The 14,546-nt window shown below is 57.3% G+C and overlaps 1 protein-coding gene across 2 annotated transcripts in view; it reads right to left on the bottom strand.

Annotated features, from left to right (window-relative positions):
• The window catches only part of MDGA2 (MAM domain containing glycosylphosphatidylinositol anchor 2), a 328,803-nt gene extending 322,045 nt beyond the window's left edge, over positions 1-6,758 (bottom strand). For both annotated transcript variants that reach the window (XM_084522442.1, XM_084522443.1), the window contains exon 1: positions 6,610-6,758. In XM_084522442.1, coding sequence (XP_084378568.1) covers positions 6,610-6,682 — 73 coding nt within the window. In that variant the 5' untranslated portion in view covers positions 6,683-6,758. The remainder of the gene's footprint in view (positions 1-6,609) is intronic.
• Between the last annotated feature and the right edge of the window lie 7,788 nt (positions 6,759-14,546).

The raw sequence follows: 14,546 nt of genomic DNA, 5'->3' as shown, positions 1-14,546 counted from the left end.
GCACAACCCCTACACGTGCTTTTCTGACCGACCCATGTACAACGCTAGTGAAAGGCTCAGGTCAGCGTTCAAAGAGCTGGAGCTGGAACGAGGTAGTGTGTAAATGATCAAGGAATTGGAAAGAAGGACTTCAGCTGCCACATCCTTGCAGCCGTGCTCAGCCAACATGTAATCTTAATCCTGGGAAGGAAGGCGGTGACCACACGGCGCTGCAGAAGGAGCACTTGAGCTGAATTTTTATTCCCCAGAAGTAGGTTATTGTGCAACTGTGTCAAGGTAGCTCTGTAGATCATTGTGGGCGTAACAGGAAAGGACAACACCGGGCACAGCAGAAAACCAGAGCACAAGTCCGTGGAGATGTGATCACGGTGGCTTAAAAAAGTGGGACGGTGGCAGGAGGGACCTGGAAGCCTGTCAGGCTCCCATCAGACCTAAAAGATTTCAGGACAGCAGGGCTGGACCAGGGAAGGAGTCACACTACGTGGACATCCAGGAAACTTCTCAAGAAATTGCACTGAGATAACTAAAATCAACAACTTTTCTAAAAACTTCCTCCCAGACTGCTTGTGAAGGACTGCAGAGCATCTTACCCCCAGGAACGTCTTATGTCGCGTCATCTCTCTAGGAGGGAAACACTTCCAAGTTCAACGTTAAACTTCCCTGGGCTCAAATATCCACAAAACAGGAACTGCACCAAAAAGGCTTCACTCCACTTTGAGAAATGAGACAGGGAAGTGGGACATGAACCCTGGAGTTATCAGCAACCACTGATGTGTGTACGCAAGGAAGCCATCACGAGCAGCGCTGCAGAGCACCTTGCCCAGTGCAGGAGGAGCAGACGCGGCTCCTGCCCGTGTCCAGACCCAAATTAAGCATCACATTAAGCTGGAAAGGCCGAATGGATGCTTCTTGGTCAGCTCAGGACAGGGCTTTCACCTCCCTCCCCCTATGATCCCTACCCCTGGTAGCCCACAAGCCAGAACCAGTGAGCGGAGCGATGCCAGGAACAAAACTCTCAGCAGCTTCGCGTTCAAGGTGATGGCAAAGATTTTGTGGCTGCCTCCTGAGGGCTGAAGGCTCCTGGGCTGGCTGAAACCTGCCTGCAGCCTCCAGGCTTGGTGCTGCCATGGTTGGAGCCCCAAAGCGAGGCAGAGAGCCCAGGGAGAGCAGAGCAGTGCTGCAGGGGTCACCAGCACAGGCACGAGCAGTGGGAGCCCTCCCGTCCCCGATCCCATCCCTCCCCTTCCCATGCTGAGCTTCCCACCGCAGTGTTTTAATCATGTAACGTCTTAATAACGTAATTAAAGTCCAGGCCATTTGCTAAGTAACATATATTGCTCTGATCATTGCTTTGATATATTAAAAATAGATTAACTGGTTCCTCGAGCTTGGGGCCAGGAAAGACAGCGGGTCTCCCCGGCGTTGACCTCCCACACATCTGCCAGCCAGGGATTTCCCCCAGCGATCCCCACCTATATGAACCTCACCAGTTTCAGAAGAAACATCTGATGGTACATTAAGGATGTTCGACATCAGGGAGCCCAGCACATCTCTCGGTGAGCCGCTCCAGCAGCTAATTACCCCAGCTGTTAAAAGCCCTGAGCTTTATTTCCACCATGGGCTTTGCTAAGTTCGGGTGATCACAGCTGGCTCCTCCAGCACCTTAGGTGGCCGCTTGGAGCTGCTTCACCACACCTGCCTCGTCCTTCCTGAGCTAATTACACCGTGCATTTATCTTCTTCATCTCCTTTTTTACCTGCCTCAGTTGGTCTCTAGCACCTTACCACCCGGAGCAGCTCCAGTCCCTCCTCACAAGCGCTGCTCTCCACACCACAAACCTTCCTGGTACCCGGTGATGCTGGCAACGAGCAACGGGGGCAAACGGGTGCCAACACCCAGCTGAATGCATGTGGGCCGGCGAGGTTCGAGGCAGCCACGTGCTCCTTCGGCCTTTCAGCGATGTGAGAGGCACTGATGGGAGGAGGCAGCTCTCAGCTTGGCCACCAGTCTGCTCCCTGCCTCCCAAGGACGTCCTCCTTCCCGAAAAGCCCTGGCTGGGAGCAGTGACCGCCCTCTGCTTGCTGCTATTTAGGCAGGGTGCACGTGTACGTGTGCCTATAGAGGCTGGCACTGCAATGCATGCAGAGAGCAGGTCGTCCCTTACCCAAAGGAGGACCCAAAAAACATTGAGGAGGCTGAACAGCACCAACCTGAGCTGTAATCATTCGTCTGCTTCCTTCCTCCCCAGCACTCCATCTTACTGCTTCTAATTAAACAGGATTTTGCTCTTCCGAGCCAAGAGAGCGTTTGTTTTATTTGCTTAAAGACTGTTTCCTTGCCACCAGATTTCTTCCAAATCTCCTTCACATGGACTCAAAGGTAACGTTTTTACCAATATGCCAAGAGCATCAGCTGCTCCCGGGAGGGCGAGAGGCAGTGATGCCATCCAACACAGCACAGACAACTCGCTGTGTGCCAGGGGGCTGTTTGGGGCTGTCACACGTCCTGGGACACACAAAACCTGATGGAAGTTTCTCCACTGGAGCCCTGGACACACCTGGAGTCAGACCCAGTGTGGTTCAATCTCCACTGCCGAGCATTTTTACTCCATTTGCACCCCTAGACTCCAATTTGTTGCATCCCAGGGCAAAAGCAGAGCCCCAGAGGCCCAGGTGTGCACTGTGGGATGCTGCCCAGCCCCTTACCTGCAGCACGGCCACGATGCATGGGCACGGCTTCAGTCTCAGCCACCAGCAAGGGGAGCACGGCCGCGTCCACGCCTCCCCAGCTCCGAGGTTTGCCTTGGATCCGCCGTTCATCTCAGCCCCAAAATCCCAGCGTAAACATCTGCAGCGCGCGAGGGAGGATGAGATGCCTCCCCGGGGCTCAGGGAAGAGTTAACGCTCTCACCGCTCGCTTGGCTCCTGCGAAACCTCCCGGAGCCGGCAGCCAGGAGCGCCCAGCTGCTCAGAAACGCCGGCCCCTGCGGCACCGCATAATTCCTCCCCTGTTCCCGGGGCTGCCGCGCTTCCCTCGCACAAAGTCCCGGATTGTGTGGGCTTCGGGCGGCCAACACAACGACCCCATTCACGGCCGGCCGAGCCGGGCAGCGCCGCGGAAATGCCCTCTGTCCCCACGCCGCTGGTGACATCTGGGGCTGCTGACCCAGCCGCTGCCCTCGCCGGCAGGACCGGCCAACCGGCCTTTATAGCAGGGAAAATGCTCCTGTTTTAACTGCTTTTTCCTTTTTTTTTCCCCTCCCTCCCTCCTTTCTTTCGCCCTTCCAATCCACTTGTTGGAGCAGGGAGGGGTAGGGAAAGGCGAGGTCAGCAGCAGGCACTGCCCGCCCGGCTGCTTAATCCCCCCGGGAGCCGAGTGCACCACCAAATAATCATCCTCATCATGAAGCAGCTGCCGGAGGGGCCGGGAGACCTCTCCCTGGCCCCTGTGACCCTGTGCGCCCTCCCCATGCACACGCGGAGCCCTTCAGACCCGCAGCAAGCTGCCTGTGGGCAGGGAAGGCGCAGCTCCGGGTTTCGGCTTCCCAGTTCCCAAACCTGCTTCCTTATAAAACACACAAATGCCCTAAAAATCGACGCTGCTGGATACCAGCTCCAGATTGGCACGAGGGAGCAGGACAGCCTGCCTGACATTTAACGTAATAAATACCTGTGCTTCCACATTACTTCGTAGAAAGAAGCCAGGTCGTTCCCGTAGCCATGGCCCCTTCCAGCACTGTGTACATCCACCCCACACCCCGATGTGGGGCAGAGCCCCGGGGAGCTCCTGGCGCATCCAAGCACTGTGGATGCTCACTGCGTTTGGGATCTTGTGCCTCCAGGAGGCATTTACAGCTGTCCTAACGCTATCCACCCCTTCGGGAGGGGTGTTCTGCCCTGTGCAGTCCAGGAGCTGTGACAGAGCACAGCGAGGGGCGCACGGACAGACGGACACTGCCCACACTATGACATGCCTGGGTTTTACAGAACCTGCCCTTCTCATTTCCTGCCCGGGGGAGGAAGGCAGGCAAAGCCACGGAAAAATGACAAAAAGCTCTGCAAGGGGTGGGGGCCCAGGGGAAGCCGTGCTGCAGAGGGGGCTGCTCAGGGGGGGCCACCCGGCGGCGGCTCCCCCATCACTGTGGTGACCCGTGCCTTTGGGAGCAGCATCCCCGAGTCGGAAGGTGCCGGCTGTGCTGCGGGAAGCAATCACTCCCTGCAGGGCCCCGTGCTGGTCCATCGCTCCAGCAGCACCAGCAGCATCCATCCTGCTCCCCAAGAACCCCCCCATGTCCCCCGTGGCAGTGGCAGTGCTCGGGGACCCCGGGGACACCGCGTGTCGGCATCTGAACCCAGCACCCGGTGAGCTCCCAGCCAGGGCAGCTCGGCACTGGGGAAATCTGCTCTCCAGTCTCACAGAACTCCCACACCTTTGATGAGATGCCACTTATCTGCTTAAAAACACTCTGTGCCCACGTCGGCCTTCTCATTTAGGCATTTATTCTCTTGTAACTTGAAGTTTGGTGAAAGGATAACCATCATGTTCTGAACACTTATGTTTTCTGCTTTATTAACCATGCAAGTCATGCATAATTTAAACGGGAGGAAAAGTGCATACAGCACTTGGGCTTTTCTAAAGCCTTTTTTGCCAAGAAAACAAGCCGGGCGAAGCAGAGCTGAGGAGCTGTAAGCCTCGCCAGGGATTTCAGCAGCCCTGCTCCCCCCCAGTCCCTTGAAGAAGCAGGTGCAGGGGACGTGGCCTGAGCTGTGCCTGCCCTTGCTCCATCGCTGACCTGCTGAGCAGCCTCGGGACACTGCTCCAGGTTTCAGTGTGTCAATTCTCCCTCAGGTTCCTCAGTAAAAGCAGCCAAATTTCAATCCCATCTTTACTATTCAGAAGCAACAGAAGAAAGTTTACGGGGAAACGTATAGCCGGATATCAGGGGATGCTGATTCCATTTCTGTATGAGCTAGGGATAGAAACGCATGCCTTTGGTTCACGTTTCAATACAGAAAGGCCCCAGCCAGCTCTCGAGGGCTGCTGCTCTGGGTGGACACGCACACAGCGGTGCCAGGGCTGCTCCCCACCTTCCACAGCAGCAGCCCCAGCTCGTGGAGCCCTGGAGCAGCCGGGCAGAGCATGGGCAGCACAACCCAGCCAGACCCAAAGCAGGCACCGCTCCTCCCACGGCCAAGACACAGCCTCGGGGCTTGGGGTCCTCAAGAAGGGACACGACATTTGTTTGGGTAGCACCAGCCTGTTTAGCCAAAGCCACAAGGACTAAGCAGCTCCCCTTCCCCAATCCAGGGCTCGCTTTTGCTATTGCACCTCGGGGCAGCACCTTCCAAGCACCCCTTATCACAGTGACCGTGGTGGGGATCACAGAGGGAGCACAAATTCACACGAAGCAGGTCCGACGGCCGCGCAGCCGCCAACGCCTGACCTCCCACCACTGCCCCCCACCCTCCCACCAGCCCTTCGTCCCCAACCGAAGCAAGGTACCATGGTGTGCAGGATGGAAACGCACCAACGCCGAGGAAAAGTCTCCGTACAACCCCGTTGGGCTCCGATGCTGGCGTCCAACCTAGGGCAGGAGCCCCCTTTCCTGCAGGCCCCCCAGGAGCAGCGCTGCCCAAACGAGCCCTCTCCTATCCGCGGCAGCAGTTGCTGTTCCAGCGCCTCCGACAATCTGTGCCTGGGCACCGGGGGAGGCAGCGAGCCCCGGCGCTGCGAGCTGCCCCTCGGCGATCCAGCCACGGCCAGCACAGCCCCTCGGGCATCCTCGAGCCCCCCGAAATTTGGAAAATTAAAAAAATAAAAAATAAAAGGGGGAGGGGGGAGGGCAGAAAGTAGAGCTCGACCCGGGTGGGCAGCAGGGCTTTGGGCGCGGTGAGGGGCGCACGGGCAGGGGGGTGCGGGGGTCGCGGGGTGCGCTCAGAGCCGCAGATCCCGGGCTCCCCGCACCGCCGAGCCCCCCGCGGCCCCGCACCGCCGCTTACATAACCCGGGGCTTCCAGCGCACCGGGCGGCTCCCCCCCCCGCTGCCCCCATCCCCGCCGCTTCTCCCAACGGGGCCAGCCCGAAGGGTCGGGGAGGGGTGGGGGACACACACACACGACCCCCCCGGTCGCCCGCAGCCGCCCAGCCCGGCTGCGCCCCCCCCCGGGCCGGCGCTGGAAGCGGGGCAGGGGGGGAGCCCCGGGCCGGCTCGGCGCAGCCCCCCCGCGCCCCGCAGCGATCTGCAAGTCACCGCCCGGGGGGAAAACGGGAGGATGGAGGGTTGGGGGGGGTGAGGGGGGGGTGAGCGCCCCCTCCTCGGAGCACCGGCAAGTTTGCGGCTCGCCCCCTGGCCCTGGCCGCCAACAAGTGCGGCGCCCCCCGGCCCCCCCCAGCGCCCCCGGCCCGGCTCTCGCCGCACGGTGCCGCCGTCTCATGGCAACAGCGCTGCCTCCGCCGCCTCCCGCGGCGCTCAGCGGGGCCCCGCCGCCCCCGCGGATGCTGGGGACCCCCCCCATAGACCCCTCCGACTCCCTCCCGACCCCTTCTCCCCCCCACCCCCCCCGGCTAGGCGACAATCGCGACAAGGTCACGGCGCGGCGCCGCACTCACCGTACACCCCCTGCCCGGAGCTGCCCTCCAGCAGAACCGTCAGCAGCCCCAGCAGCCCGATGGCCACATCCATCTTCACGTGAGCATCCACATAGCCAGCCCGCCGCGGGGGGGAGGCACGGAGGGGGGGGGCAGCGCAGCGCAGCGCCCGCCGGAGCCCCGCGCTCCGCTGCGGCCGAGCCGCGCACGCCCGCGCAGGCAGGGCGGCGGGGGCAGGCGGCGGGCACCGCTCCGGTCCTCCTCCTCCTCCTCCTCCTCCTCCTCCTCTCCTCCTCCTCCTCTTCTCCTCCTCCGCCTCTCCTCCTCCTCCTCCTCCTCCTCCTGTGCAGCGGGGGGCGCGGGGCGAGCCCCCCTCAGAGCGGTAGCCCCCTCAGGGCGCTTCCCGGGGCCGCCGCCGCTTCCCGGGGCCGCCGAGCGCCTCCCGGGGCCGCCGCAGCCGCCTGCGCCCCGCGGCCATCAGATGCCATCGCAGCGCCGCGGGGCCCGCATGGGGCGCGGGGTGGGCGCTGCGCTGCGCGCTCCTGCCCTGCTCCGCTCCTCTCCTCTCCTTTCCTCCGCTCCTCGCCGCTCTTCTCCTCCCCTCGCCCGCAGCAGCCCTCAGCGCGCCCGCCGAGCGGCGGCCGGGTCCATGGCGAGGTGCGGGTGCGGTGCGGGAGCGGTGCGGGTGCGGTGCGGGAGCGCTGCGTGCGAGCGGAGGGCGGCCGGGAGCCGTCACGTTGTGCTCTACGTGCCGGCAGCCGGAGCCGGGGAGCCGCAGCCCGGCGACGTCAAAGCTGCGTGGCTCGCTGCTGCGCGCCTTCCTCCGCCTCCTCCTCCTCCTCCTTCTCCTCCTCCTCCTTCTCCGCCGCCGACCGCCGCCGCCTCCCGGGTCCCCGCCGCTCCGCCGCCGCCGCCACCACCGGGCGCGCAGGGCGGCGCTCCGCTCGGAGCCGGGCAGCGCGGGGCGGTGCGGGGCGGTGCGGAGCGGGGCTGAGCGGGGCTGAGCGGGGCCGAGCGCCCCCGCGCTCCTGGAGCTCCCCGCGGGGCCCCGCTGCGCCGTGCGGACAGTGCGGGGCGCCCTGAGCACGCCCTGCCTGCGCGCCCCGCGCCGGGATGCTTCGAGGAAGGATGGCACGGCTGCGGTACCGAGCAGCCCCCGCCGGCCACGGGATGGGCACCCCCCGGTTGGGCACCCCCCGGCTTGGCACCCCCCGGTTTGTCACCCCCCGGTTGGGCACCCCCCGGTTTGGCATCCCCCGGTTTGTCACCCCCGGCTTGGGCACCCCCCGCTTGGGCGTCCCCCGCTTGGGCACCCCCGGGCATCCTCCCAGCCCCACTCCGCCCCGCACCACCTTTTGGGGACCCGGCAGCAGCAGCGCTGCACTCCCCAGTTCCATGTGTCCTCGAGGCGCACAGGGGGCAGTCACCAGCCCGGGGGTGCCAGGCTCTGGTGTGCCCGGAGGTAACACAGGGAGGGGGTGTAAAGGGGGTAAAGTTCCAGGGGGAGGCTGAGCACACCCAGCTGCTGCCCGCTGCAGGGTTTCCATCTCATTGTGCCTCCCTCCAGTGCTGGTGTCTGGCCTCCATCAAGCCCTTGAGATACCCCACAGATCCCAGCACCGTTTCCAGCTGCCTGAACATGTCTGTACGTTTTAGGGTCCCATGGGACCGGTGCTGGTGAAGGTCTCTTTGCCTCCATTTACCAGAGCAAACCAAAGCCTTGTTGGGAAGTGGCTGTCTCTGTCCTCTCTCCTTCTGGCATGGTCCCTACAAAGATCGCACCAAGACCATGAGAACCCAAGGCAATCCAGTCTTAACCTGGGCAAGGAGGTTCAGCATCTGCCCCGTCACACTGACATGTCCATGAGCTGCAAGACAGGGCTCAGCCTGCAGTCCTGAAACGCAGTGATCTGGCCATGTCCAGTTACGTTCAGTTTCCTCCACCGCCTGCATCAGTTAAGGGTTGATGCTCAAGGCCCAACTAAGTAACGTGCTCTGGAAGAAGCAATTGCGCTGTTGGGGTTTCTTGTTACTCCACTGGCATGAGGAAGGACGGTGTTAACAATGCTCTTCCAGCATGTCTGGGGCTCTTCTGGCTGCCGGTGACAGGGGCAAAGCTCCTTGGCGCTGCCCTTCTGAGATAACCTAGTACCTTGCTCTTCAGAGCATCCATCTCTGGAGGGCTCACAGCAGTCCAACCCATCATTTAGAAATATGTTTCTGGACACAAGGGGCCACATTTCAGTTCCATGCCAGATTTTGGTTCTGGCAGGGGCTGTTCCCTCTTCTCACCCAGTAAGAAGGCAGGAGGTAGAAGGAAGGAAGGACACAGCCCTTCTCCATGCACTGGCTGAAGTCTGGGGAGGCTTGCAGAGATCCAACCTGGTGTGTAGCCACACGTTTAAATCCGTGTTGTTGCTTTGCTGGTAAGGCAGGCAGACAGCGACACTGGCAAATGCAGGGGGAGCCTCCAGCCTCACCCACACCTCAGGCCAGGGTGTTTGGGTGCAGACCCATCCCAAGTGGGCATCAGCACAGGTTGCTCTATGCAGGACACCAGGCCAGTATGGCTTTGTTGCTCCGAAGATGCACTGGAGCAAACAGCAAACCATCACCAAGCAGTTTTGTACTTGGCTGTAGAACATGGCAGCAACACAGTGCGGGTTTCCTCCTGCTTCACCTGCACCCAGACTTCCAGGTGTAGAGGATCCACTCACCTGGAGGAGGTGAAGGACTTGGAATTTGTGGAAATAACTCAGAGGCTGAAATTAAACCGGCGCTTAAATCTCTAGGTTAAGTGCCTAAATGATATGAATAGTGTCGTCTGACAGGGCTTTTTTAGAAGTATCTTGTTCTTAATGATACAACTAGTGCAAAGATCTGCTTGAAGGTGGCGAGCTGCACACCTAGACCTGGCCATCGTGCTAGATAGAAGCATGTTTGCTGAAGGAAAAAGGAGGAATTAAAATAATTCGACCAGTCAGAGCTGCCTGACAGCTGGTTTGCTGAGTGTCCAGCTTCTCCAGCTCTCACGGATCACCAAAAAGGCTCATGAGCTCATCTGTTACCTTGAACCCCAAAGCAAGGTTCTGTTTCAGTGCTGTCCCCTGCTTTCTGAATGCTCCCAAAGCCACGAGGACCGCCCAGTGAGGCAAAAGGGCAGCCGGAGGCCTACAAGGAGACTTCATGCTGGATTGGGCCACAAGTCCAGGGGTTGGGGCTAGAGGAGCAGCACATCCAGGCCAAGCCTCGTGCGTGCCCCTAGACCCCTGCTTGGGGTCCCCTGAGGAAACCAGGAGCTTCATCCCCCCCCTGCAGAGCCCCTTGGTGTGCACCCAGGGCTCTGCTGACCTAAGCAGAGCATGGTCCATTGCTGCCTTGCTGGCAATGCTGCTGTGCTGGCTGATGCAAAACATCCCCACGTCAATAAAGCTGACTGCGCTCTTCGCGCCCCCGAAATGGGGAACCATCAGCTCAGCTCCCCGCAGCGAGCTGATTCGCGTTTCTCAATATCGAGGCGGTGCGCGGCTGTACGCAGCACCAAGTGCCTGCTGCAGGCCCCTCTGCTGTTGCAGGAGGAAGCGAGGTAAATAAAATAAAATGAAATAAATCAAACTGAATTAGGCTAACTGCTCGAATAACAAAAGTTCTGGGAATTTAATGCTTCCGCCACTTCAGTGGCCATTTATTTCAGAAGCAAGAAGTGTTTCAGCTCTTTTCTCAGCACCTTTTTCACTTCATCCAACACCAAACAAAAGCAAATTATTTTCTCTCTCTCATTGTTGGGAGCAAGTCTACAAATAATTGAGATTTGACTAAAGAAGACCATTAAGTAGCATTAAGATTCTGAGTAATTTGGTGGTGTCAGTGAATTGTGCGTGTTATTGGAGCCCCTCCTCATGAGCCACACTACCTGGAGATTTCCAACAACTGACAAAAACACAGCGAAATGAATTGATTTAACTCAGTCTCATAATTCTGCTGAATTTGGGGACTGCCCATAGCATGGAAGGCATGTTCAGAGCACAAACAGATTATACGTAACTATCAAATCATCCTAGGACAGAGAGCCCAGAAAGGGGCAGGAAAGCATTTGTCAGGTGTCTGCCACAGGCACGGCGGTGCTGTCAGAGCCCTGGTGCATCAGGAATTGCGCTGTGGCATGGCACTGCCCACCCCTCCTGTCGGCATCACTCTGCTGTTTGCTTCCCAGGGAACAGCCCGTGCACACAGAAGGTCTGGGGCAAGCATCCACAGTGCCCAGCAAGGGGCCTTGTGGAGCAGGGGAGCACTGCCCTTACCCACCCACAGCCTCGAGCGTGAGGCCAAATGGTTTGGGATGGGTTCAACCAGCATGAGCTGGAAATGCACATGGGGAATCAGTGCCATCCTCACCTTTACACCAACACAGACATTGGAGCCTTTATCTCTGTGAAAATGTTGCTCTCCCATAGCCAGGAAAGAGTCGGCTGTCAGCTTTGCCTGTGCATTGCACTATCTGGTACTTCTGTTAAAGTTCCAGCTGCTGCGGTTGCAGAGTGCTGAGAGCTCCTTCACTTTCACAGGATTTTTACATCTCTCCCAGATGCACGCACTAAATCTCCCCACCATTCCTGCAGAGGAACAAGAAAGGAGCACCAACACCAAATGCTCATCCTTCGGGCAGTGCCAACTCTATTCTGAGCCCATGGGTTTGGCTGCTACATCCACGAGGCTTTCCCTCGTGTTCGGGTCGGACGCTAGAAGTGAACCAGCCCCCTGAGGCCAGTTCAAAGCAGTAGCCCCACATCCTCCGGAGGTTTCTGCTTGTGCCTGTTCACACTCTCTTGATAAGCTGGAGTTTGTTCTGAAAATTGAAACAGGCTCATTTAACAATGTTTAGGGCCAAACCTCCAAGGGATGGAGTTATTAGATAAATAACTAAGTGTGACGGACCCTTTAGACACACCTGTTATCTTCACTGGTGCAGTTTAAGTCTCAGAACTATTATAAATTATAGCAAACTACCTAATTTCAGGCTAGGTCTGCTCCTCAGGACTGGTGTGAATTGAGAAGAATCCTCCAGGCATCGAAGAATTTACATGGCTGAAACGATTTGAGCCTCTGGTGGGAGATGGTCCAAGGTCAAATTAAATGTTATTGTGTGCCTCGGGCTTTCTCTCCCTGGTGGGTTTCTCATTTGTTCAGTTCAAATGCTGTCACTTCTGGTGCCCACACTCCCCAGGATAATGCCACTTCATGGTCTGGGTACTGCTTCATGGCTGAAATTTGTTTTCTGGGTTATTGCTCTGGGTCCTGAAGGATGGCTGCAGAAATGCCCCTGTGGTCAGTGCCGTGCATCCCTCTTGTCCTCCAGCCTTACACAGAGGGAGCCCTGCTATTAACCACTCCCCTGCAAAATCTAGATTAAGGTCCATCTTCCCTGGGGCCATAGTACAGCCCAGACAACCCAAGCAAAATACTGCTTCCCACTGACTTTCAGTAAAAGCTTTAATCCCATAAAAAAAGTAGAAAGAAGCAAACTGATCTCCTTAAGTGCTTCAGTGGTGTTTGGTTTCTTGGGAGGGAGCTTCCTGAGACCTTCACCATGCCAGACTTTGTCCAGGACTAGAGAAGCAGTGATGCGTGGGTATGTACTTGTCTGTCTCGGGGACTGGAGACATCTCGGTACACACCTGGGCAGTTTTATACCAACCTAAGGGGGGGATGTCTTGTCAGCGTGGTTTCAGGTTTATCCTCCTGGGACAAAGAGTTGAGATCGAGGTGATGCCCCTCTGGTTTTTCATTCCTTCTGTAATGCATCACTCGTTCTGTTTTAGTCTCCAAAATAAAGACACTGAGACTGTAAATGAAAGCCATTAATACTTGCCATAGGAGTAGGGTTTTGCCGTGTTCTTCAAACTTTGGTGCACCCTTGAAGCTTTCGTGTGCATCAAGCTGTAGTGGTGTACAGATGTGCTAGTGCCATCTACACCACACATGAGCCTCCCTGGGCTCAGTGAGCCACAGGACACTTGAAAACAACAAGAACAGCAATTCTATGCAATTAAATTGTGTTGGTTTATTTTTTGTGTGTGCTTGTTCCCTGGATAACTCAGCTTGCTGTATGCCCATGAGGTCTTCATCATCCTTGCGGAGAGAGGAAGGTCTCCAAGGCTCCAAGGACCAACAGTTGTTGGGCCCAGAGGTGGCAGCATGATGGTGACATGGAGGATGCTCCAGTTAGATCCCTGTCTGTATCTCAAGGTGGGTAGAGGTGGCCTAAACGAAGGAATTTCTACATATCTGTGATCTACAAGTGAGTAACAGGCTGGTAGCCGGAGCCACAGCCCCTTTTCCTTGTGGAGGAGCAGGGCTGTGCTGTGCAGCAAGTACCAGACATACCATGGAAAAATGTCCCCTCGGGGTCCCTGCGCTGTGAGTGGCTGAAACAAACCCTGCTCAGGTCCACTGGTTTTCCTTCAGACGCCTGCAGGGCCTGTGTCAATCTGGCAGAGAACCATACGCCCGGCTGTGAGATGCTCTACGGCTGGCTGCCTTGCAGCCCTTTTCCAGCCTCTCCACCCGCCGGCAGGGAGGAGCAGCCACGCGGATGCTCACTGTCCCCAGAGCTGGGAACATTTAGTTCATCCATAACTCAGCTGCAGGACATCCTCCCATCAAGGTCCCCGTCGCCCTGGGTCAGGAGGACAGGAAGATGCCCTCGTAGATCCTCGTAAACCCAGCGCTCCTACACCAACACACCAAGTCCCGCAGGATGGGCCAGCCAAATTAACTTTCACCCGCTGTGGGCAGACACATCCCACTGCCTGCTTTTGTCCTCCTCCAACAGCAACGCTGTTGCACCAGCAAGACGTGTGTCTTCTTGTTTGTGCCCAAGCGCGCGCGCAGTTTTGGCTGCAAGAAGCGGCACTATTGTATCAAATAATCAAAATAATATTCTGCCCTGCTGCGCTAACACTGACTGGCATGTGAACAGCGATTCCCCGGAGTGGAAGGGAAGGACGGCATGAAAGAAGTGGGTCACGTTTAATTAACCAGTGACAAACGGGGCTGCTCAATGTATTGGCTACATTGCGACCACAAGCATCAAATTATAGGCAATGGAAGAAGTTGGACATCCTGTCAATAAGAAACAAAATGCTAAAAATGCAGTCCTTACGTTAGCCTGGCTATTTTACAAACAGCCAGTGCGCAAAGATAACTCCAATAAGGCTGACATTCAAAAAATAATGAGTGTCTTGTGCCTTATCAGCAGGAAAAAAAGTGAATTCTTGTTAAGTTAAAGGGAAATATTAATGCACAACACTCCTGCTGGTGAAGTTGCCCCTGTTGCACTATGGAAATGAATCCTGGGAATTATTTAAAGTAACACAATCAGACTGAGTTTATTTCCCTGAATAAAATAAAATCCCATCGGAGTGTCTCTATTCTTCTTCGTAATGCAGGGGGAAACAATTAAGTTTCAGTAGCTCCTCACTACAGCCGCTACATATTAAAGACAGGATGGATCTTATTAGCAGGAGAGGTTTGCATGAGCTCAGGATGTCTTTGAGTGCACTCTGCTGGCCATGGGCCGAGGGAGGAAGCATTGTGGGCTCTGGCTTCGTGTTCTCACCCCAAATCCTTGCAGGACAGCACTTCCCTTTCCAGTGAAACCCACTGCAGTTTATAACCAGCTGTGGTTGAGGATCAAAAATAGTGCACTTTTTATTTTAGGTTATTCTGAGGGCTGTTAGGGGTTCTGAGCCCTCGGGCCCGTCCCTGGGACAAAGACAAATTTCCTCCGTGCGTGATGCTCGTGGAGTGCATGGAGCAAAACCCCCTGGGGAGGTGCTAAGGGATGGGCTCTGTGGCTCTCACACTTCCCAGGAACCACGGCATGAGCAAATTAATTTTTCACTGGGCTATTAGGCTGCGAGCATCGCCGCCGATTCATGACCACGGACAGGGAGCTT

The sequence above is a fragment of the Aythya ferina genome (assembly GCF_964211825.1).
Source record: "Aythya ferina genome assembly, chromosome: 5".
Lineage (NCBI taxonomy): Eukaryota > Metazoa > Chordata > Aves > Anseriformes > Anatidae > Aythya > Aythya ferina.
The sequence above is the reverse complement of the archived record's forward strand: the minus strand, read 5'-3'. Positions and strand labels throughout refer to the sequence as shown.